Consider the following 25,051-nt stretch of genomic DNA (forward strand, 5'->3'; position numbering starts at 1 on the left):
TCCTTCGTCTTAAAAGTGCCATGTTTTGTCCTCAGATGCTCCACCTTCACACTCAAAGTGGCCCTGATTTCATTTCAGCCTCTGAATCCTTCAGTGGTGGTGACTGAGTTTGTGATTCTCTGCTCTGGCCCCCACTGGACTCTCTCTCTCTCTCTCTCTCTCTCTCTCTCTCTCTCTCTCTCTCTCTCAGGGAGCTCAGCTGGGCAGCAGCCACGGCTCCACAAAGTCCCACTGCTTCCACAGGACGAACAGCAGCAAGGTCAGCAGGACGGTGGCGGCCACCCGGGCTCGGGTCTTCATCAGCGGGGTGATGAAGTTGGCCATGGTGGAGACAAAGACCAGCAGCACGGCCATGAGCGCCAGGATGATGTTGATGAGTTTGCCCAGCAGAGCTCGAGCATTGGCGTTCTCCACTCCCTCCAACTGGACCACCTGCTGCTGTTGCTGCTGCAGCTCCAGCTTGGTGATGCGGGTCAGGCACGACTCCACCGCCTCCTGTATGTACACACAGAGTAACCACAGAGTTTTTTTGGTATGAAAGGCCCTGAAAACGTATTTCTCAATCAGCTTTTTTACTATGAAATACATACACAAGAGGTCTTTATTTTTTTCCCTTGGGGGCTCAGTTGAAACAGTGTGATGTCTTGTACAGTTGACATTGCACCAACCAGGATTTAGCGAAATTTGAATCAAAATCTAGTGACAGTTGGTCACTGAGCTTTTCAGTGTTTTACTCTTAATTAAGAACAACTGAGAATATTTGATATGATAGAAAAAAACGGAAGATTTGAAGCCAAGTTTCAAGAGGTGAAGACCTGAATGTCTCGTGCTCTCTCGTAGGACTGGTAGGCGACTTTTTCCTCCATGCTGGCGAGCTCCTGTTTAAGGTTAGTCATCTCATTCTGGTGCAGCTCTGTTAAGTCATTCAGCTGTTCCTCAAGTCGCTCATACCTGAAGTACAAAACACACACAAGAATCTTCAAAATAATACAAAAGATTGTGATTGTCCTGCTGTAGTAAATACCAGCTAGTGCATCAAATGTGTATTAATCCACAAATGAAAATAGCCCCCCAACAAATTCACTATTTACTCCTGTTTGAGTAACGTTTGCTAAAAATGACTATCCAGATGTGACAGGAAATGATTGTCTTTTTTTTTTTTTTTTTTTTTTAAATGAAAGAATATATTTGTGACTTTTTTTTTAAAGATGTATATCTTTAGTAGAAACAAATGGGCTTAGAGGGTATAGGTGGTGATGGCGCAGTGGATATGACACATGCCTTTGGTGTGGGAGGTCTGGGTTCAATTCCTACTGTGATACATCAACCAATGTGTCTCTGAGCAAGACACTAAACCCATAGTTGCTCCAGAGGCATGCAGCCTCTGACATATAATGGATAAAAAGCCTCAGTTAAATGTAATGTAATGTAACAGGGTACCGAAGTGCTGTTGGTTTTGGTCTTTTCATGGGACTCGTTGACAATAACAACAATACAGAATATTGCCAGCCTTATCCTTCCAGTGAACTACATTGTAAAGACTGTAGTGAAAACACCAGCGTTCCTTAGTGTGACTTGTACCTGTATCTTTCTTCTTGCAGGCACTGAGTCATGTAGGAGTAGTCACTCTGCAGCTGGCCCTTCATGTCCTCGATGGCATCCTCCATGTGCGCCTGACTGGCTTTGATCTCCTGCAGGCCCTCAAGTAGAGAGTCCCAAGAGCTGTGCATGTGATGGTGGTGGTGGTGGTGCCCGTCCAGTCTGGGGCTCCCCATGGTTGGTCCTAACAGTCCTCCTCCTCCTCCTCCCCCTGCCCCACCAGAATTACTGCCCACTCCGGAGCCCGACGTGGCGCTGGAGCACTCGTCGTCGCTGCCGTATTTTGGGCTGGAGACCAGAGTGGCACTTCCACTCAGTGCACGAGGTGTCGGGGTGTCCTCAGAGTGGCCCCCGACTCCGTCCTCGAGTGAGTCCTTTAGGTGAGCAATGTTATCGGCGCTGCCAAACTTGTTCCTGATAAGACTGGCAAACTCTCTCGGCTTGGAGACCACGGCTGTGTGAGTGAAGGCGGATACTCCACCTTTGACCCCTTCAACTACTCCACCTCCAAAACCACTTATCCCAGCACGAACATTGGCCCCAACATCCTTTAATCCCTGCTGCATGTCCCGCAGGACATCTTTGGGCTGCCGGGCCGGTCCATTCTGTAGAGAGGGAAGAGAAATGAGGAAGCAGAGAAGTGGAGGATCTCAAAGGTAGGAGAGATTAGGTTAAGGGAGAGAACTGCAGGAAGATAGATGAGGAAAGCAGGCCCTGTAGAGAATTAGGTGAGACACAGGATGATGCATTGGTTTAGGAGATGAGAATCATCAGTCTATATTTGGACACAACTGTCCTCACAAAGATAGTTCAACACTTGTTTGAGTCAGCCACGAGATACAGTAATTATACAAAACAGCCACAGTACAAAAAACAGCTGCACATCAACATGTTCATGCACTAACTGCACACACGCTTCCTCACCCACCTGTTCTATCTCCTTAAGCTTCTTGTGATAGTGCTCTAGTTTCTTGTGCAAATGTGCGATGGTCTGTGCTGACTTCTGGTTCTTCTTCTCAAACACCTGCTTGATCCTGGATGCCTGCTGTTTGTCTGCGTTGTGGGCCAACTTCAGGTACTCTGCAACGTTGTCGTCTCGGGCCTCCTGTTCCACACGAATCTGCTCGGTGACCTTCAGGATCTTCTGCTGCAGATGCTCCAAGGCAGCACGTGTCCGCTGTGGCTCGACGACCCCAAAACCCTCTGCACCCCCGCAGGCCATGACCCCCGATGCTGATGCTGCTGCTGCTGCTGCCGCCGCTCCGTCCGCACTGATGTTACTGTCAGAGCCTCCATGGCTGGTGGTGGAGGGTAGGCCTAGAGTTGTCACTTCGCTCTTGTCCAGCTGAGGGGACGAGAGGGCAGGGGGGAGGTAATCAGGGGTGGAGAGAGTACTACAACTACTACAGATGAAGTACGATTGACATGACTTTCCTCAAGTCCAGGGAACATAACATGTACTGAAATCTACTCAAGTCAAAGTACAAAAGGAAGATTGTATCCATTGTTGCATCCTGATTTTAATTATTTGTCCTTTCTTTTTGAAAAAGTTTTCCCGCGCGGGGAAAAAAAAGTCAAAATTAAACTTAAATGGAAAAGTATCCATCTGATGGTGCCATAACAGACAAACTGTTGTGCGTTCCCTATTAGGTTTTGACTTTCCAAAAATAGTCATACGGCTTTCATTTACGGCTCTGTAATTTCTCAATAATATCCTTGAAGTGTCCTTGAACTAATCATAATCCAGAGTCTTTTAGTCAAGCACTGAACCTTAAACTACAGATCAACATACATTTTAACATATATGAGGGTAAAAGTTTCAGTAAATTAACAAATATTCACTTGGGCTCAATAAGAGCTTCCAATGTTTCTTCCAATTAGATGCATTTGGAGTATTACCAAATGCTTATAAACTCAGCTGACAAACTGCCATTGTCTTTCTTGTTCAGTGAAAAAAGTAAAGAAATAATAATTTTAAGAAAACTGACAAATAAAATTCAGCTAACTTTGTCCCTATTTTATTTATAATTATCACCAAATTACAAAGCTTGTTGGAGGAAACGTCTTGGAAATAATTAGGGAATTACAGACTTTTAAAATAAATATCTCCTAATCACTTTGGCTTCTGAAACGAGAGTCAGTCAGTTATGTCCATAATTGATTTAGTGGAGGCATCAGAGAGTACACAGAAAGGCCATGATGCATTAATTAGATGAAACATAATTAGTCTGTTTCCTGCTCTGCACAGCCTCAGAAACTCAGCTTCGCCACAAACAAGTTACAGTCAAACACCTTTCGTTTAAAAATGCATCAGGTCTGTATGAGGCAATAGGAAGGTAAAAGCATGCTGCATGGTGTAGGCTATTTAAAATCATGATGGTGACAGACAGATAATAGATGATGAAATGTAGGCTATGGGATGGTCTATATTTAAATGTTCTATAGGTCAATATATGTAAATCTAAATATGTCCTGGATCATTCTGATTGATCTCAATGATCTAGGAGGGAATGCCCTGTTATAGCCTGTATCTTAGCGGAATTGTTGATGAATCTCTTCCTGACGTCAAAACAGTGTAGCCTAATCAGACCCTGCAAACATGAGCTCAGTAGGCTAGAAACATCTCATATCGCTAAACTCATTTCTCCAGACGAGTTTGTATTCTATTTGCGTGACACTGGGATATGAGCACACGCTGCTCGTGCTATTATAAATCGGAGCGAAGCGAGGCAATTTTTCTTTTTTATTAGATTTTTTTTTTTTATAGACAAAGTAGGTTACAGTCACATTGTAGGCTAATGGAGAGAAGGAAAAAAAACAGATGACTGCAATCCCTGGTGGTTAATCATTTCCTGATCTTGTCACAGAGAGTGAGATGCTTATGCGGCAACTATAAGCAATGGCTCAGGCGAGGAAGGGGGGGGGGGGGTGGGGGTGCAGTGTCCGGCGTCACATAGGCTATGGGTTAAAACAATACAAGAAAAAAAATAAACAACAACACGGACCCGAGCAGATGCCTAAACCTAACGGGGATGAATCCGGCGATGGGTCAAAAAGGCTCCCGGTGGGTCGGGAGAGAAGGCTGCGATGAGGATGGAGATGGCAGATGTCTATGGCACAATCAAAAGAACTAGAGCATGGGGCATGCCCATGCCTTCTCCACTCGGCAGGAGGACACACTGTGACATGACAGACGGCTGATGGATGTCAACGAGCGTGGATGCGGGACACATGAGGATGAGACACAAGTAGCACAGCAATAAATTAAATTAGAAACGTTACCATACTGCTTTAATCCAATTTTTGCAGTGCCATTGCAAGTCTGTGTTCGAGGCCCATCCTCCTCCCACCTCCTCCTCCTCCCCCTGTGCTCACCGAGGAGGAGCCCCCCTCCTCAAAATATCTTAACCCCCAGCCGCTGTATGGCTGACTACAACACCTCACTGGATCCTAACGCTCCATTGTTAATGCCATCGATAACTGCAGCCTCCCACTACCTCCCTCTCTCTCTCTCTAATGCTCTGGTCTCTCTCCCTCTCTCTCTCTCTCTCTCTCTCTCTCTCCCTCTCTCTCTTTCTCTCTCTCTCCCTCTCTCTCTCTCTCTCTCTCTCTCTCTCTCTCTCTCTCTCTCTCTCTCTCTCCTTTGTGTCATAAGCTCCCTCCGCCTCCCTCTGGCTCTCTTACCTCTCGCCGTCTCTCTCTTTTAGTCTAAATGCAAATGCTTGCTGTCCTGCCCTATAAAGGATGTTGTAACTAAGGGACAGATGATGGAGGGAAATGGGCGGGGGGGATGGGAGAGCTTAGCGCAGGCGTGCAGGTGCCTCTGTGCCGCTGCGCTGAGGCAGGGAGGGGAAGGGAAAGGGAGGAGGGAGCACAGCAGAGCCTGCTCCGGGCCCTTCATCCCCTATAAACCCTTAATACAAACACTTGTGTGCGCTGATGTGGGGCTGCAGTGATGCAGTGCCAAAGTACACATTGTCTGCCTGAGCGGTGACTCACTCTCTTAATTTACCTCCTTCACAAAGGAGGGAAAAGTGTGTTACAACAACAGAAGCCTGTTTGAGCTACTCGAGGCTGCTTCAAGTTCTACTCACCCAACTTCAAGCCTCACTCTGTGCTCGCCCGTGTGTCTGTGGAGGGATACCCACCATACAATCAAAGGTAAACAAGATGTCATCACCATCTTAGAAACAAAACTGAAATAGGCCTACATTTTAAAGAGGAAAAAAACGTCATCCATAGACAAGGTGTGGCATCAAATCCAGACACACTCAAGTGCAGTGGTTTAGATGTTTTACTTGTGGCAATACCACAGTGTAAACATAGTAGTAAACGTTATGGATTCAAATGTAAGAAAATATATATATATATATATATATATATATATATATATATATATATATATATATATATATATATATATATATATATAATCATGAACATGTAAAGTATCAAAAGTAAAAGTGCTTGGGCCCTATTAATACGGATGCATACATGTGAATGTATGTTGCATTTTACTGATGCTGATGGTTGAGCTAATTTTGAGTGCATTCCATTTAACGGGTGGTGATGGCGCAGTGGATATGACACATGCCTTTGGTATAGGAGCTTGGAGTTCAATTCCCACTGTGGTACATCAACCAATGTGTCTATGAGCAAGAAATGTAACCCCTAGTTGCTCCAGAGGTGTGTGACCTCTGACATATATAGCAATTGTAAGTCACTTTGAATAAAAACATTAGCTAAATGACATGTAATGTTTAATCTATAATACTGTCATATTTTATAAAATGATCATACATTTTGTATGTTCATCAGCAGAGTAACTTGTACCTGCAGCTGTCAAAGAAATGTAGTGAAATTAAACGTGCAACCATTTAAGTTAAGTTCAAGTACTTCATACACGGGCTATGCAACCCCCCAGAAAGGGACTGTGATCACAACAATCATAAATAATATGTTTGAATGTGTTGGATGTGAAACGTACGTGTGTGTGTGTGTGTGTGCACATGACGAGGGACATAAAAGCACAACATTCACAAGAAAGTTTCATCTGAACAATTGTATTATAATTCTCATAATTAAACAAAAACTAAATCAACACAAGGCATAATATCTCACAATAAATAAAGATAGATATTTCATTTGTAGTTTTTAACACAAAACAATATGTAGGACCTGTGCACAAGCATCTACAAACAGAAGTGCATTCATTGTGTGGGGTAATGCTGTTCTTTGCTTAGCTCTGTATTTGCAGCGGCGAACATGTTTAAGCTGTCAGTTGGTAAGGATTAGCATTACAGTGACCTTGTTTGACACCCATTCTGATTAACCCTACCAGAAGATTTGCGGACATGGACCGAAATAAGTATCAAGAAGTATCGTTTGTTTTGAGGCAGATCACAACACATTGTCAGTCAAAATTGCACTATGCTTCCAAATAGAAAAGAATAAAGCATGTTAGCTTTAGCTTAGTAAATTAATTTGCTTCTGAGAGGACGTTCTTCTGAATGTCCTTTACGAAGTTTCAAATACCGGAACAAATACTGTAAAGGCACTTGATCCTGGGTGCTTTGGACACACCATCAGATGTATGTGCAACACTGCAATGTTTTTATATATATATATATATATATATATATATATATATAAATAATTGTGCTACATAACCATACTGTATATAAACTCTATGTATGTGTGTGTGTGTGTATATATATATATATATACACACACATACATACAGACAGAATACCAGCTGAGATCGGTTGCATTGTTTTTTTAACCAGGGCAGCAGTTTTCCGATTACATTATGTGCTTACATAATTGCAAAAGGGTTCTTGACTGTTGTAGAAAGGAGTGGCTGATCTTTAATGCATTATCTACATTGCCTATTATCAGCAAACATTCATCCAATGGTCCAAAGGCACATTCTGTTTACTAATCTGATATCATTTTAAAAGGCTAACGGAGAAAACATTGGAGAACTCTTTTGCAATTATGTAAGCACATAAATGTAATCTGAAAACTGTTGCCCTTGTTAAAAAAACAATGCAGCTGGTATTCTGTCTGTAATGGAGTGGAATGGAAATTTCTAAGTGACCCCAAACTTTTGACTGGTATATATATATATATATATATATATATATATATATATATATACCAGTCAACATGTATATATGTTTATGTAAACCCTAATATAAATGTTTTTAAGTGTTCCTAAGACATGGTGCTACGCTCCTAACCTGCAATGTCAGAGTCCAGACAGGGCACTTGTGGAGATCTGCTTTGATAAATCTATCGACATACAGCAGATGGAAAAAAAATGAAAGAGGACATGATGGCACGTTAAAAATCTAAAGCAAAGCAACTGCATGTACAGGATATCAAACATCTTTCAAGCATTTTTTCAACACACAAAATAACTGCTAGCCCCCATGATTCACTTAAAGAAAAAACATTGTAAAAAAAAAAAAAAGAGTGGATTTGAACAGAGAAACCAAAGGGCTTAAGATTATTCTGCAATTTGTCACAATGATTAGAACCAACATGACATCTGTTTCAAGTCTCTGCAGTAATGTGTCCATCATCATATCTCCATACTGCTAAAAGTACAGAGGTGACATACATTTTCAGACCTGTGGAATGTACAGTAGGAAATGTCACTCAACTCTTTGGCATCTCCATGATCCAAATCAGTATAAATCCACTGATTCGAGAGATTACCGTTAATCTTCTCTGCTCAAATGTCCCCTTCTTATCACTGGGTAAACACCAACCCCCCCTTGAGTGAATACAGTACCCTAATTTACCTTACAGTAATATATAATAATGATGTATAGCTGAGGTCTCTTCTGTTGTCAGATAATTCACTGGGTCCAGTACCTCCTGGCGAGTGGCTGTGCAGACTGTAGATTTCCCGAGTGTAGCACTGTTTGTGTGGTTCTCTTGGGATATTGGCAACTTTTGCAGGATACTGCACCGCAAATCACTCGCCGGATTTGAGTGGCATCCAAACTACTCTTCTTTTAGCCTGATAGAAATCTGTTGGGATAAAGAACAGGAAATTCAGCTCATGCAAAGTAAACATGAAATCACAACTCTACTCACATTCACATTTAAAATATCTAAATATGTACCTGTAATGTTTGTCTGCTTCCTCTTCAGCCCTGTGTTCTCTCTTCTCTCTGGTGTTTTCTCCATGTTGAGTGCACATCTCTCTGGCGAACATGGGATGTTCTCCTTGTCACTCTGTGGTGGCTCCACCCTTCCTTGTCCCTTGGGCTTAACTGCTGCCTCTGCTGTCCTCTGACCTTCTGTACGTCCCGGACCAAGCATACAGGATCTGTAGAGCAGCGGCACCTTGTTGGCTGGGATGGCATGCCACTGGAAATCGCTTCTCTCCAGAGGCTTGTCTGAGATGAAGTCGAAGCCCCATCGCTGGCAAGCTTCCTCCAGGTCTTCCTGCAGGGCAGCCTGGTACTCCACCTGCAGCTGCTCTCTGTCGACTGGGCCAAACAGGTTTCGTCGAGCAGGGCCTTTCCCGATCCGATGCCCGATCCGATGCCCGATCCGCTTGCGAGTATCCATCGTTCCACACTGCAGGAAACAGAGAAAAGACCACTGGTTAGATGGAAAAGCCCCGCTGCTGGACATCACCAACAAACGCTTTAGACAGTGGTGATGAGCTGTATGATTATCACTCAAAACTTTTCTCTTCATTATCAATGAACCTGCTAATATGCCAAACCAATTTATTGATTAATCAATTCATGGCTGCAGCTCTAATTCTCAGACAGACACTTGACTGTAAAGTATACATTTTCAGAGATAAAAGATGCATTGGTTTCACCCAAGTGAATAAAAAGCTTAATTTAGAAACCAATCTAATTCTAAAATTTGGAGAGAAAAAATAATTCCAATCCATGCTAGAAATCCACCCTGGGTGACTGCTTCAATTTAAAAAAAAAAGTGGAAATCGGCCTTACCATGGCTCTAACCAGTTAAAGTATCCTCAATGTGAACTACAGTGCATCTCAGACTGCCGTGTTACTGGGCAGCTCTTTATAGGATCATGAGCAGCCAGTGACTCATTGAGCCCTCCTGTGTGAATCACTGGTACATGCCTGGACATAATCTCAGACAGACATGTAAAGGCAAGTCCTCAGCAGCTCTAGACTGTGATCACTGCAGACACACAGAGTCACCGCTAGGAGGCAACGTCAGACCTTCTACAGACAGTCAGCTCAACAAGTTGCAAACCTCAATGAGCAGCTAAGCATTGATGAGGATAATAGAAGAGGTTAGATTAAAGAATCGTATTATTAATTCAGTGATTTCCACATCTGTATATTTACACAACACTCATATACAAACTATTCCAAGAATGTGGGTTAAATGGCCACTTTCCTGGAAGAGCTCCAGGAAGGAATCAGATGTGTCTGAGGAGAATGATAAGTGATAATGGTCATCCGGGAAGGGCTGGCTCACCCTAATTATCCAGCTAAAGCACTTGTGGGGAGGAGTCATTGTAATTAGAATAATATTAATTTGGGAGCCACTCCGCTCATTAAATGGATTACATTTTATCTAATAGTACAGAAACTGCACCGGTTTCATACGGACGATTGGTTGAGATGTAAGAACCACACAGACACTGTTAACCAACCACATTAACAGTCAGACACACTAACTTCAGTTTGACTTGGAAAAATGATCCCTGCCAATTTGTTTAATAAAAATATATAAATATGAGTAGAAGTCTGGTAGAACATGTCCTGTCCTGTCATCTGACTTGGCTGTAGCTACACAGCACAGCACAGCAGACTACTCTGATGTTTGGAATGTGGCATTTTTCCCATGAACTTGATATTGATGATATTGAAATTCATATTTTTCAAATGTCAGAAGTTAGTTTGATAAAAAAAAAAAAGCTATTGATTTAAGATCACATCTTTTATCTGTTTCTGATCATAACATGTCATGACCATAGACTAAAAAAAAAAAAAAAAAAGACAGACACACCGTAAATGGCACATTAATATTATTCGTATGGGGTTGTTACTATTTATTAAATGAATAAATAAATGAAAGGAGTGTTTTCTTGCAAAGGTTTAGTTAAAATGTGAGTCAAAATTGTAATGACGTAAGTATGAATTATATATTGCTTGGGCAAGTTGGGCACAGTCGAGGAAAAAAGAAAGTTTCTAGTTTCCTTGGGCACATTATTATACAGCACAGTGGAAGCAGTGCTGATCATCCGGGTCATTTTATACGCGGTTTTCGCGCCACTGAGCAACTCTCCTAGAAATGAACGGGGGCCCCGCCCTCGCTCCGCCTATCCATCTATCCCGTTCTTATTACAGCCGACACCCATGAACTCGACGCTCCAAAAACAGTAGTCCACAGACGTCACTGCCGTTACGTCCATTATTTTTACGGTCTGTGACAGACAGAGACCAGAGACCCAGCCCAGTTACTACACTGCTCCACGTGAGGCTGGAGCTCGTGCATTCCAGTCAAACTGGGCTGTCACTGCAGCCTGAGTCACCGAGCGATCTCTCTCACCAACCATACATATTAAAATCACTCTGATAAAATGCCTGTATGGGTTTAGAAGATTGTTGGTCACGTTTTGAGTGATAAACTGACCCCTGAAAACGTATGTCAACATAAAACAATAGAACTTGAGTTCTATGAGTAGCGGGAAGCTGTTGCAAACATATAATTTGTAAGACTGAACATATGAAAAAAAGACAATATAGGCTACTGTAAATAAATAGACTATATAGCTATATAGGCTATATATTACAGACATATAACCAAGACGTTTCTAGAGTTGCTTGCAAACGAACAAATCACCAGCAATGCTATAAAAAAAACCAAAAACAAACATTTAAGTTCACAGTAATTTTACTTACATTATCAGTCGACGGCAGTCTAGTCCAGCTTAAATCCTTCATATTCAACCCTGTTGAATAAATCTAGTCTGTTTATTTGCCTCCTTGTTTTTTTTATTTTTATCTTTTTACAACAGCAGCTCTGGTGTAAAAAAAAAAAATGCCCGAGGCTTATGTTCTCCAACACACCCTCTCAAATAAATGATATACAACTTAAGCGACCAAATAGTTACGTTAGCCTAACGTTACTCCTTGATAAGTTCTCCAAGTATTCTCACAGACACTGGACCTGGGCTAAACTTTTACGAACTCCGGTGGGTGGGGACCGTGGGTCTACTATAAGGAGGACTTCTTTTCCCATGCAGGGGCGGGGACTGCTGGCACACACGTGGAATTTTTCCCGGTGAAACACATGAGCACACGTGAGAGTTTGGCTGCTCCGTAGTAGGCTAATATATGCATGCTGTCGGGAGGAAATTCCAGCACAGGGTGACCCAGCCTTCTTATATATGGACCCAGCACGGCCCCTTTCTCTCTGTTCCTCAGTGCGCATCGGCACAGGCAATTTTCAGTTTCAGATCACACAAATAAGTGGTGGAAAACCATAAACCAAGACAGCAGTGATTGGAGAAGTATTCACATCTGTTACTTGATTTAAAGTAGAAATATCACAATTAACAAATAGGCCTACCATTAGTAGGCCTATTTGTTAATGTTACATAAATACAAACTGAGGGACTTTTTATGCTGCTTTCTTCTTGACTATGGTTAAATGGCAAACTTTACTAACTACACTACATTTGTTAGCTTTATACTTTATATATATATATATATATATATATATATATATATATATATATATATATATATATATATATATATATATATCAACTAATAAATTATTTATTATTATAGGTTAATCAATATATTACAATACATGCTTGTTGCAAGTCTGTGCTTTCACATTGGTTACATATTGTCCTCTGTCCTCTTGTTGAAGCCAGGCTTGTTTATCTGGCATCAGGTCAGCCAAGAGACTCCTCACGCTTCCCAACAGCATCAGCCTAGTTCCCAGCATGTCAACAACAAGAGCTCTAACTGTAGGATGCGGAGTATAAAGGCCCAACTGATCACAGTGAGTCCTTTGTTAAGTAGGAGACTGACAGGACACAAAACAAACAAACTCAGACTTAAAGCCAGAGTCCAGCTATATTCAGGGGTGATTTAGTTATTTTTTTATTATGACTTTTACTATTTTAAAAGCAATTGGACCATCAGCCTTGAACAGCTCCTTTTCATGTTTGTTTCATCTGTGTATGTCCATTTCCTGTATGTTTTTACTTAATGTTCTTTTTATGTTCTTTACTTTACTAATAAAGTATAGGAAACTAATAATAGTAAATACTTTATTAATAAAGTTGTATTAAATTGAATTGATGTGGACTGAAATTAATAAAGTTTACTAGACAAACTAAATGGAAAGATACAATGAGACGAGTGCATAGCCTACTGTTTGTTGCTGAGCAGCAGCGGTGTGATTTGTACAGCTGAGTGGACACTTCATTATCTCTCAGCTCAAAGGCAGCTGCACGGTGCAGAGGGTCTGCGAGCCCATCAAATTATCTTTACTCATTATCTTCTTTGTTTTATTCAGGCCTTTGTTCTGCACTGTGAAAAGTTTGATGCAATAAATGGCGCCATATAAAGCACATACTATTCATGGCCGCTTACCTCAATTATTGAGTTTCACAAGGTTTTCAACCTTATCACCTGCCACTATGATTACGGTATATAACGTATATGTAACCTTAACACTTGACTTTTTACACTCAAGTTACCTGATGTTTTTGTGAACAAAAGCCTTTACACTATCCTTTATCGTAAAGGCTTTTGTTCACAAAAGCTTGTTTTTTTATGAAAATTTAGGCAAAAAAAAAGGCAGCAAAAAAAAAGGCAGCAAGAAAAATGGCGAGTAATATTAGCTGAGTTGTAGTCATTGACATATGTAGTCTATATCGACAACGTTTTACTTCCGGGATTGTTCAGGTGCCGCCAGAAATTCCGCTGGATGTCCCTCTTTTTAGACCGGATGTCCGTCACCCTCCGCTTTCTTTGTGTTGGCATTTTATGAGGACTATGGTTAACTGCTCCTCAGATCTCTGCAGGGTAAATCCAGACAGCTAGCTAGACTATCTGTCCAATCAGAGTTTTCTCTTGCGCGACATAAACAACTTTTGAATGAACACAAAACAAGTTTCTTCAAGAGGCTATTTTGCAGAGGCACTGTCATTGTGTCCGGGGCTTAGTGCTGCCCAAGACGATAGTGATTGGTTTAAAGAAATGCCAATAAACCAGAGCACGTTTTTCTCCCATGCCAGAAGTGTGGACCAGAGCCGTATGTTAGAGAGAGTGTGGCCAACTAGGGAATCAAATGTTCTGAGGTATCCTGTTATGCGATTGGTTCCGAGGTGGTCACGTGTTTCGTGCTTCATGTTGGATACCAACATTCATCTGATTATCATTGACATAGTGCAGGGAATAGTGGAAAAATGTAATAAATTATTTTAAAAATGAAATAAATCACTGAAAAAATGCCCCACTGTTGCGCGTTTGGCTGCAATGAAAGACAGGGAAGCAGCAAAAGATTTCACAAGTCCCCCCGTGAACCAAAAAGGCGAAAAGTATGGGAGCTGAAGGTGAAAAGCGCCACCTGAAGGCTAAGTAACTACTCATTATTGTGTGAGTTAAATGTCAATTTCTCTCTTCAATATGATAACAAATTACATAGGACAAATATAGTAATACCATCGTTAATGTGTACCATACCAAAGTTCTAACACTGCTTTAGAAATGAATGAAGTTTGAAGTTAGCCTTATGCTAGGGTTAGCTTTTTCGCTAGCACTCCATGTACCTAAATGCTTGTGATCTAGCCATAGTCATATGGCTTTTGGTCTCGACCGAGTCCAGGTGTCTTTATTATGTTTATAATAATACTGGCGGGAAAGTGAAACACAGCTTGGACGGGGATGTTGTTCGGCTTTTCACAAGTTTAGACAGCTAGCTAACGCTATGCCGACGTTTGCTAACGTTAGCGCAACAGTGTTAATCTAGCCTGCTAGGTAAATATAGACCTTTTTCATGACAGACATGTTGACATGTCATAGTAGAAAAAGCACAGGTGTGTTCAAACCCATTACTGATGGCTGCATTCCACTTAGGAGAGGTCCTGGTATTAAACCATTACTGATGGCTGCATTCCACTTAGGAGAGGCCCTGGTATTGTGCGTGCTGACTCACTGAGATATCTTACTAGGACACTTGATGGAATTGAGCCATCATTAAGGTTATCAATCTCAGCTGTGCTTTTCCTACTACGACAAGTCAACATGTCTGCTGTGAAAAAGGTCCATTATGACTGCCTTCGGAGTTTCCTATATCTGCGTCCACATTGTCAACATAAGACCTGCGTTAGTGCTCCTTTTGTACCATAATTTTATTGAATGAAATATAAAGCCTTAAGCTCCTACGAGATGGGTGGGTTTTTGTTATGTTACACACAAAGCTAACTGGCTATAGTTAGCCTGTACGTATGCTAGCGGACATTAGAAAGGTAAACACTACTCAGAGACTTATTAGGAGACGTGGTCACTCACTACAATGGGCATTTTTTTATAGGCCCATTTACGATATAGAAGGTAAATATACAATGAAATATTTCCATAAGGGCCTTTTACATATTGACCAATGTTGATAATAACATGTATATGCCTGTTTATGGTGAAAATAAGCAATTTATTTCAAGATAGCATATTCGTCCCATATAGGGTTAGACTGTAGAGTCATCTGACAATGGTATCCAATATGGCACCCATGTTTTGAGTTGGCCAAACTCTCTCTAATATACGGCTCTGGTGTGGACTAGCCAGACCCTCTTCCACAGGCTGTGGAGGTAGGTCTGGCAATGTGAGACTAGCTGTAGCTGGCTTGCTTTATCTTGTGTTGTTGCACCTGCTTGATGTTTGTCTGTGTTATAAAGTTGTGGACTCGCTAGTTTTTGATAAGTAATTATAACAAATTCGGTGGCACCACAATGGAACCTTAATTTGGAAAAAAATATGTACGGTAGTGAATGGGGAATGTCCAAGGGGGTAAGCTTCGCTTCAGAACGCGAACCTCCGATGGCGCCATTTTGTTGCTACGAAGCGATCACCTCTTGTTAGCATTACACTGACCGCCATTTTTTTTTTACGTCACTTGACTGCGAATAACTTTACATCTGAAGCGTTTAAAGACTCTATTTGTCCATTGTTTATTTATAAAGAAACACGACAATGTATAAAAGGCTCCATTACCTTGTACCTCATGTTAGAGCTCCGTAGCAGACGTTTTTGTAAAAATAAGCTAACGATTGTGTCATAACCAAGTGACTTACTGTCGCACAGTAGAGGAATTACCGTACAGTACAGGAGAAGCTCGCAGGCAGTTTCGACTTACATTAGCTGTTTAGGTTTAATTACTAATGTTAACTAGCATGTTAGTTAGCAATAATTAGCCTGTGCTTATGTTATCTCCTTACATATACCTACACTCTCCATCTCTGTAACATTGGAAATGATTGAGATTTCTCTTGTCACAGCTACCAGAAGACTTACAACTTTCAGACACGTTGCTCACGTCACATTTACGTTGTCTCTGTCAGTTGGAGGCTGCGCAGTAAAGCAAGTGATCACCGGAAAAGTGCTTCTAATAGCCTTCACTGGTCTCCGTCCAGAGCAACGGGGTCTATTGGTCCATTGTATATATGTCAATGGGAATGTCCATGTACAGCTGTCCATATTCAGGCTACAATAGAGAGCCGAAGTCCCGCCCCTTCCGGTGGACATCATGGGACCTTAAGTCAGAAAAAATATGAACGGTAGTGAACGGGGAGAGGCAAATCATTTTTTGATCCCGTTTGAATTGAGCCATGGATTACAAATATGATGTTCGTCAATTTAAAAGATGATTTTTCAACCATAGAAAGTCTCAGTTACCCGTAGGTTTGTCGTAGTACCACTTAGTTTTGTGTGAAACAGCTCAGTGGACTAGCGATACATCTCCCGTTTCACACAATCTACGTCACCTAGCTAGCTTGATGCTTGGTTCGCTAGCTAGCTAGCTTAGCTCCGTTCCACAACACATGTAACGTTATCTTAACTGCTGTGTTTTATCCAGTCAAGTGTTTTCGGCAGAGAAGCAAAAGAACAAGCAAGGGCTGAACAGGGAGCATTGGTGTGACCGAAAAAACGTTATGGGCAGTGGGAGAGAAGCTGCAATGTTTGTGGGAATCAGAAAAGGCCCCACAGTTTGAAATTCATATATAGCCAACACCTTTTTGACCACAATGAACAATGAAAACGTATAAAGTCTCACCACCAGACAGCCCACATTACAAGATTTAGACACACGTACTTAGAGCTGTCCACTTGTGATCAGATCACTCAGGACTGATGTTAAAATCAAGTCAATCAGGCCCTGGACTTTGTACTAGGGAGCTGGCAGGGTAAAGACTGATGTCCGAACCAACTGATTTGGACATTTATATTCGCACATACAGCTCCACTGGGTAATGTCTAGGTAAATTTCAGTTTTGCAGCGCATGTGTGAAAGATGCTTCTGAGTGTTATTCTCAGTGGTGCAGTGTCTCAAGAGAAAACCCATCTACAGACATCTACAGTAGTTGGAGAAAATAAAAAAATAAAACCTGTCATATTACTACACTTACATCAACAACTGCTATGAATATCTGCTATGACACAAGACAGAAATGATCTCAAGAGAGCTCAAAAGCTATCAGTACCTCCTTGATCGTGAGAAGGACCTGGAAGGTTTGTGGTTCCTGTCCCGGGATAGGGACCTCTCCCTCCTCCTGTCTGTTTTTCAGACCAGTACTGTGCAATGTAGGCGACAGACTTTGCTATCAGTATTACATTATTAGTTTTACTTTCAGCATTCAACCATTCTGAGTGTATTCCATGAATAGATCTGTTTATTCCATGAAGGTGGATTCCCGCGGGTTCAGTTCATTCCTATGGTTCATTCACTGTGAGGCCCGTCTCCGTGGATACCGTGAGTCATCGATGATGTCATCAGGGTTTAAGTTCAACCACGTGGAAAAGCGCGCGTAGAAGAGGAACTTGTTGCCTGGCTGAACCATGGGCTGAACAGGGAACATTGCTGTGACCGAAAAAAAGTTATGGGCAATGGGAGAGAAGCTGCAATGTTTGTGGGAATCAGAAAAGGCCCCACAGTTTGAAATTCATATATAGCCAACACCTTTTTGACCACAATGAACAATGAAAACGTATAAAGTCTCACCACCAGACAGCCCGCATTACAATGTCAAACTCTTTATGGTGTAATAATAATAATGTAATATGTCTCTCTCGACTCAATCTCACTACTGAAAAAAGTTCAGGACTTCACTCCTCAGTAACTGCAGGCTATACAGCACACATACACCACATATACAGTGACTTTTTCAGCAGCACAGTCCACTGACTTGCACCCTGTATTTTTTTTTATGTATCTCAAATGAGTCAAAACTCATAAGACATCTATATTACATTTTCGCTTGTTACTTTTGATGTCGAGTTGTATGATATGGAGCCTCCAATAGGATAGATCTACAATCTATCTGAAATGCCACATTAACATCTCCATCTGCTACTTTACTGTGGAAAGACTTTCAACATCCACATTTCATTTAGGTAAAAAGTTTATAAAATAGGTCTTCAATTTAGTTTTAACTATCTGAAATGTGATTAGGCTATATGTCTCAACCTTTGTATTCTAGTATATCTTAACTATTTTAGCATATCTATATGCTTAAGATATTTTATAGAAAATGCAATTACAGATAATGAAATTTGGAGTCAAATCAAAATTCACTACTACTTCATTTGTATTGGATTATGAAAATGTCACTTTATAATAAGAGGATATCAATGGTGAAATGCCTAATTGTTAATTACACCAGTATACAAAGCAAAATCTCAACTGCAGCGAGTGATGTCGACACAGATCATTGACAAGAAAGAACTATACTGAAGAAAGCAGTTGTAAAACTTTAAACAATAGAAGTTAGCATATAAATAAGAAAGCAGTGCAGCTCAAACCAAATACGTTGCAGCCTACACCAATGGGCAACACAAGAATCAACTAACCCCACTTATTAAAGTGACTGATGCTGTAGGAGTGCCCTCTTGTGGATGGAAAAGAATACAATATATTGAGGAAAGGCAAGAAGGAAATAAATAAATATAAATTCAGGTCTTTTGTAATCAACTGGTATCTTTAATTCAGAAACCATTTCACATTGTATCAAACAAAAGAAAAATAATGGAAAACTTCAAAGCCAAAAATCTGTTTTGTTCATTACACATTTTTTCTTAAATCAATGCCATAGTTTTGCATTTTGAAAAATGTGGGGGTGGGTTCACTACAAACAACCATTAACAGATGGAAACCTTCAGTGTGAAGTAAGAAAGTAGCACGCTGTAAATAGGTTGGCTTTACAGACAATCAGAAGGAGGGACTCTCTTATGATCATCCCAATCCTTACAAAAAAAATGGTGGCGTTGAAAAAGAGAAACTACTCACTATGTCAAACTACACATTACATTCATTGACAAAAAACAAAACTAACTGGTGAACTGGAATGCTGGGTGGCACGACTGTTTCAGGCCGACCAAGTGAGGCATCACACCTGTACACACCCACTCAATGTATGTGAAAATTACCATTACAAGGGGGACACTAAAATGCTTGATTGTTTAAAAAAAAACTCAAGAATGGCCACATGGCCACGTTGATTTCCATTTGAAACGGACAAGCCTGTACAACCGTTTATCTTCAGCTCCCTTTACACTTGACAGACGTGCTTCTACTTTCTGTCGTTCGACCTGGAGCGGCTGGAAGAAAAAAGAAAGAAAGAAAGTTAATGCTAGCAAGATTTACTGATCAAACTGTTAGCAATCGCAGGAACACAAACAAAGATCACAAGTGGTCACTCAAGACGCATTTGAAGACATTTTACAGCCAGATTTAGACACACGTACTTAGAGCTGTCCACTTGTGATCAGATCACTCAGGACTGATGTTAAAATCAAGTCAATCAGGCCCTGGACTTTGTACTAGGGAGCTGGCAGGGTAAAGACTGATGTCCGAACCAACTGATTTGGACATTTACATTCGCACATACAGCTCCACTGGGTAATGTCTAGGTAAATTTCAGTTTTGCAGCGCATGTGTGAAAGATGCTTCTGAGTGTTATTCTCAGTGGTGCAGTGTCTCAAGAGAAAACCCATCTACAGACATCTACAGTAGTTGGAGAAAATAAAAAAATAAAACCTGTCATATTACTACACTTACATCAACAACTGCTATGAATATCTGCTATGACACAAGACAGAAATGATCTCAAGAGAGCTCAAAAGCTATCAGTACCTCCTTGATCGTGAGAAGGACCTGGAAGGTTTGTGGTTCCTGTCCCGGGATAGGGACCTCTCCCTCCTCCTGTCTCTGGAGAAAGACCTGCAAAAGCCAAACCATCCCATTATGTCAACATTACTCACATTTTCTACATACTAATCTTGTTCGCCGGTTATGTTAAGTGCATGACTAGTATGGTTGGGTTCCATTCTGGATCCGGTTTGCAGTTGCATATCAAATCAATGCGTTGAGTTCATCTTTATAGTTATGAAACGCAAACTCTCAAATCTAAATTACATTCAAGTTTTGATGATTCATATAACATTCAGGCTTTTGGATTGAACTCTGAATACAAGACATCCTGAAAGCTGACGTACCTGCTTCGACTGCGGCTGAAGCTCCTCCTGCGTGGGGATCTGCACAGGGAAAATACAAGCGTTAACAAACACAGACGGACGCATCAATCCCGTTGAGGTCCACACTACTCCTAGCCTTTTCTTACATGGGCCTCCTTCAACACAGCCCTTTGCCTATCTCAGTAACTTAAAATGGAAATAAAAGACTTGGGTGTTTTTCCAGGAACACAATGCTCTCAATCAAAAAAGTATAACTCGCTGACAATGGACCACATGCATAAAGATGGCAGGTGCTTAAAAAATGATCTCTCCTATCCCACAGTGCATTGTGCTTCCTTAAATTAAGTCACCTGTGTGAATTATATTCCCGTTTAATTTGGAGAAGGTTGTGCTCCTTCCTGGTCCACTGTACTTAAAGGAGAACATTAGGAATTGAAAGCTACAACAAGCTGTAACAAAAACAAACTGGTCACTGGGAATAAGTCTGGAGAAGAAACCAGGCTAAGATCTGCTAAAACCAACCATACAGCACAAAAAAAACAAAAAAACAAAAACAAAAAAAAAACTTTTTATATTGATTGGGGGGTTGAGGAGACTTTTGATTTGTGTCACTTCATAATTCTGCTCAGAGCCCCAAGACATACCAGATGTTTGTCTCTAATCGAAATCTCTGGAAATATGAAGTTCCAGACTTATGATTCAAATAATTAAAAAAAGAACAACCTTTTCAACCTTGTCTTTTAAAAACTGTAATCAGCAGTGTACTGAATGAAGCAGGAAAACTTACTAGTATTTTTGGTTTTCAACAAGCTAGATATGACGAAAGGGAGGCAGACTGCCGGCTGGGTAGGTAGAATTGGCTGAATGGGACTGGCCAGATGCTGCAAGGTGATTAGGTGGCAGGCAGATGGGGGCTGGCTGTGGCTTTTTTCCTGCTTTAATTGGTTAGCCGAAGGCTGCTGTTGGTAGGTTGTAGACATTTGGGAACGTAATACGCTGATTGGTCGGGAATGTGAGGTGGGCCGCTGCCGTTTGGATTAAGGTTGAAGGAGGAGGAGGTTGAGAACGGCATGCTGAGGAACCAATGGGTTGGTGCAACTTGACGACCGGCCATGCCTGGGTCATATGACAGCACCAGCCAAGCTGATTGGTGCACGATGGTCAGCAGTCACATGATGCTGAAAGAGGACTAGTTGATTGACTCAGAGGATGGTGAGAGGAGGCATGGTGACGTCTCTGCAACGGGTTTCATTCTTATTAATATAAATGAAAAATAAAAAGCATCCTCAAACAAAAGGAAAAAAATGCATCACATTTGGCACTTTTATCCCCCCCCCAAAATTTTAAACATATTATACTTTTAGACATAGGAATTGCCTAATCCTATTTCACAGACCTATTTTTCCATTTTAAAGCAGTAAAAATGCAATAACTTTTTGAGAGTGCACAAAATATTGTACACTTCAAATTAGTACCTAAAGCAGAACTAGAAGTTTTGAAGGCCAGATTTTTTTGGGAATATAACGACTTTAATACATAACCTAGTATGATATCAAATTCCCATGCCATATTTCATTATTTGGTTATGAATGTCTGTTCGGCTCCCTACATAAAACGACCAACAATATCAATGAAGATGAAACTATCACAAATGTATAATCAGCAGAAAAGCTTACAAACGTAAGCAATTACCAGGATTTATACTGTGGGTAAGAAAGTGGAATCAGTAATTCACAGAGCCCGATTTAAGTATAAGATAGACCATATACAGTGTCTGCCTGTCACTGTCAAATAACAACATATGTTACCTTCGTCTGGGTGGTGGGCTACGCCGCCTGTAGTCGTCTCGGTCTCGAGGACGCCTACTCCACGGAGGGGGAGCGCCACGGGTGCGGCTGCGCTTCTCACCATTGGACAGCTCTACTCGCACCCGGCAACCACACAATGTTCTATAAAACAACCAGCCATTAACCACTGAGCTGTTTCAAGATGAATCCTGTTTTTCCAATGTTGGCCATTGCATCTCAAAATTAGTTCAATTCGCTGCCTACCTTCCGTCAAGCTCACGCACTGCATCAGTTGCATCTCTGGGATCTTCAAATTCTACAAAGGCGAAGCCTGGAGGGTTCCTGGCCACCCACACACTGCGGAGAGGACCATAGTAGCCAAATGACCTCTCTAACTCTGTCTTGTTTCCATTGTTGCCCAAATTTCCAACATAGACCTTGCAGTCAAGAGGACAGTCACGATGCATGACTGGATCTGAAAAATAATCAAAAGATAAGAAATTGGTTAGAAATGCAGCAGACACATTGCTTCTCCTTTCAACGGACCCATGCTAAAAGTAAGGTAACGTTACTGTCTCTTTACATCTTTATAACATTAGTTCACAATCTGGGGTGAGACAAAGACAACTAACGTTATCCTCCTGCTTCACACAGGACACATAAGGACCTGGTGTTTCTGCAGCAGATATAGCTAAATAATAATAATTAAATAATGTATACTTTATTAATCCTGCAAGGGGAAATTACAATGTTTTCACTCTGTTATTACACACAGGCCTGAATTACACACACACACATGCTTAGTACCTATACATGCACTAATGGAGAGATTTCAGAGTGAGGGAGCTGCCCATGGCAAGGCACCCCGAGTAGTTGGGGTTTCGGTGCCTTGCTCAAGAGCACCTTGGCAGTGCCCAGGAGGTGAACTGGCACCTCATCAGCTACCAGTCCACCACCATACTTTGGTCCGTATGGTGGTGGACTAGTATCTCACACCACAATTTTGTTATCTTATTGGAAAAATGTAGACCAGTAGGATTAAACCGGATTAAATTTAACCGAAGGTGTGATGTGAAATTAAAGTTAATGCTCCAATTTCCGTAGTTTACATGCGCTAGGCTGATTTGCTTTGTGCAACAAATCTTGAGAATAACGCCTACTATTGCATGTAGAAAATGTGTTTAACGTTTTCTGTTGACGTTACTGACTTAACGTGACATGAAAAACACTATTTATTCAAGAACCACACCTACAATATAGTCTTAAACATTTAGCAAACGAAAAGAAGCCTGGCCTAAGGTCCAACGTTGTGATAACTTTAGCTTAACGTTAACTAATGCTAACCTTTCAATAAGTTGAAGTAGCTAGCTAATTCGATTAACTGGACCTTACACGGTTACCAAGCTACGTTCCGCCTTTAAAAAACGGTGTTTCACATTTGACATTAGCTAGATGATGTTCGACGCTCTGAAGCTAGCTAGCTAATGCTACATGATGGCTATATGAAGATAGCTAAAATGGCTGTCGCCTTTCTGAGGCCTAGCCATTGACATATATATATATATATATATATATAAGGGCCTAGCCCTAGCGTGAGTGCTAAGGAGCAGCAATCAGCTAACAACCACATAGCTCGTGCAAACAATAACATTAGAAACAAATGATGCGGCAGTTCGATTAATCACCCCAAACATGTTATTCTTAAACAGTTTCAGTACGGCACAATTAAGCATTTCGTTCAAATTGTAGCTAGCTACCGTTTTCGTTGCAATTCACAGCTCCGACTCTCCGCGCTTCTCCGCTGACTTGTTCCTCTCGGTGGTCGATGGAAAATGGCGTACGTTTGTCAGTAGGGCGACCTGCTCCAGGGAGGGCGGGGTAAATTGTGTGACCTCCCTTCTCACTCACGTAACCTTAACAGTCTCCTAACGCAAATACTTCATATTATTTGATTCACGATGCATTTCTAAAACAATTTAGGCATGAACCTTCTTTTCGCACAGACCATAGCTTATAGGGTTGTGGAGCGCCCCAAAGAAACCCTTTAGCTAGCTAGCTAGATAATGTAATTTCTGAAGAAATTGCGGTGTGAATGCTGTATGTTAAAAGGCTGACGACGCTACACTCGATTGCTGGCTTGAATTGTTTAAGAAGAAGGTGAAGTAGTGAGGATAGGCTAGTTGAAAAAGTGGGAATGGGTTTAATTAGTATGAATGGCATTAAAACATTGAATTAACACCCACAATGTTTGAAAGATGTGGGATAATGATATCATATTTGTAGTTCATTTTAAAATTATGATAAACAGGATTGCTGGCTTCAATTTGGATAGAGAAGCAGCTGAAGGAGTATGAATGAGTCTGAAAAAATGTGTCAGATTAGGGAATCTCAATCAGCTGTGTTGAATATTCATAATCATAATGACCATAAGAATAGGAGAGAAAGAGAAGAGGGGAGGAGGAGAGGAGGAGAGGAGGAGGAGAAGAGGAGAGGAGTTATTTGTCAGTTAACATGATTTAATGATGGACTAATTGACTGTCTGACTCCTAACTGACTTCAGGCCTCAACCCCAACAGGTCATCATGTCAGGGATCAGATTAAATGGTACCCGGCTCACATCACCAACTGCAGTTAAAGGTTGCCATAATGACAACTGTCTCAGAGTTCTTCTCAATGAGACGAGGGTCTGGTGCATCTTTGATAGTCCTGCTTCTAGCTCAAAAACCCTAACTCCCATCGCTTAATGTTTAATACTGTGAGACATATGACACCCTGCTGAACATCCTGTGCAAGAATGGTGTGTAGGGTAAAAAATGTGAGGACAGTTGTAGCTGTCCGAAAAGAGCCTGTTTCTGATCTCCTCCTGGTATTTCTGGTATGATTTAATACTAGTCTATATCCTTCGCGTTTCACTTCTGGGGTTTTGCTCCGCCGGATGCA

General features: G+C 41.2%; 3 protein-coding genes across 5 annotated transcripts; all 3 read right to left on the reverse strand.

The window, feature by feature from the left end:
- Positions 1-195: 195 nt before the first annotated feature.
- tmcc2 (transmembrane and coiled-coil domain family 2) lies at positions 196-3,285 on the reverse strand. Its single transcript, XM_028575061.1, has 5 exons — positions 3,277-3,285; positions 2,528-2,944; positions 1,582-2,204; positions 816-951; positions 196-495 (listed from the first exon to the last, which is right to left on the reverse strand). The coding sequence occupies exons 1-5, from the start codon at positions 3,283-3,285 to the stop codon at positions 196-198; spliced, it is 1,485 nt and encodes a 494-aa protein (XP_028430862.1).
- Positions 3,286-7,761: 4,476 nt separating this feature from the next.
- On the reverse strand, positions 7,762-17,588 carry cdkn1a (cyclin dependent kinase inhibitor 1A). 3 transcript variants are annotated; one of them, XM_028576323.1, is made up of 4 exons: positions 17,336-17,588; positions 11,517-11,566; positions 8,736-9,195; positions 7,762-8,640 (listed from the first exon to the last, which is right to left on the reverse strand). In XM_028576323.1, the coding sequence occupies exons 2-4, from the start codon at positions 11,556-11,558 to the stop codon at positions 8,585-8,587; spliced, it is 558 nt and encodes a 185-aa protein (XP_028432124.1). In that variant the 5' UTR covers positions 11,559-11,566; positions 17,336-17,588; the 3' UTR covers positions 7,762-8,584. The 3 variants fall into 3 exon arrangements, with proteins under 3 accessions (XP_028432124.1, XP_028432126.1, XP_028432125.1); XM_028576325.1 differs by lacking the exon at positions 11,517-11,566; XM_028576324.1 differs by lacking the exons at positions 11,517-11,566; positions 17,336-17,588 and adding an exon at positions 9,585-9,853.
- Positions 17,589-18,802: 1,214 nt separating this feature from the next.
- Positions 18,803-24,219, reverse strand: srsf3b (serine and arginine rich splicing factor 3b). Its single transcript, XM_028576836.1, has 6 exons — positions 23,869-24,219; positions 22,376-22,586; positions 22,133-22,273; positions 20,346-20,384; positions 19,984-20,070; positions 18,803-19,448 (listed from the first exon to the last, which is right to left on the reverse strand). Exons 2-6 carry the CDS (start codon positions 22,576-22,578, stop codon positions 19,421-19,423), a joined length of 498 nt encoding a protein of 165 aa, XP_028432637.1. The 5' UTR covers positions 22,579-22,586; positions 23,869-24,219; the 3' UTR covers positions 18,803-19,420.
- Between the last annotated feature and the right edge of the window lie 832 nt (positions 24,220-25,051).

This window comes from Perca flavescens, chromosome 4 (assembly GCF_004354835.1).
Source record: "Perca flavescens isolate YP-PL-M2 chromosome 4, PFLA_1.0, whole genome shotgun sequence".
Classification (NCBI taxonomy): domain Eukaryota; kingdom Metazoa; phylum Chordata; class Actinopteri; order Perciformes; family Percidae; genus Perca; species Perca flavescens.

Excerpts from the sequence above, each read along its gene's own strand:
- tmcc2 (XM_028575061.1), bottom strand. Across the intron at positions 952-1,581 it reads CTGCAAGAAGAAAGATACAG|GTATGAGCGACTTGAGGAAC; the intron begins GTACAAGTCACA and ends TTTGTACTTCAG. Across the intron at positions 496-815 it reads AGAGAGCACGAGACATTCAG|GAGGCGGTGGAGTCGTGCCT; the intron begins GTCTTCACCTCT and ends GTGTACATACAG.
- cdkn1a (XM_028576323.1), bottom strand. The coding sequence starts at position 11,558 with ATGAAGGATTTAAGCTGGACTAGACTGCCGTCGACTGATAAT. Across the intron at positions 9,196-11,516 it reads GACTGCCGTCGACTGATAAT|TGTGGAACGATGGATACTCG; the intron begins GTAAGTAAAATT and ends TGTTTCCTGCAG. Across the intron at positions 8,641-8,735 it reads GAAGCAGACAAACATTACAG|ATTTCTATCAGGCTAAAAGA; the intron begins GTACATATTTAG and ends TTATCCCAACAG.
- srsf3b (XM_028576836.1), bottom strand. The coding sequence starts at position 22,578 with ATGCATCGTGACTGTCCTCTTGACTGCAAGGTCTATGTTGGAAATTTG. Across the intron at positions 22,274-22,375 it reads GTGCGTGAGCTTGACGGAAG|AACATTGTGTGGTTGCCGGG; the intron begins GTAGGCAGCGAA and ends GTTGTTTTATAG. Across the intron at positions 19,449-19,983 it reads TCCTTCTCACGATCAAGGAG|CCGCTCCAGGTCGAACGACA; the intron begins GTACTGATAGCT and ends TTTTTCTTCCAG.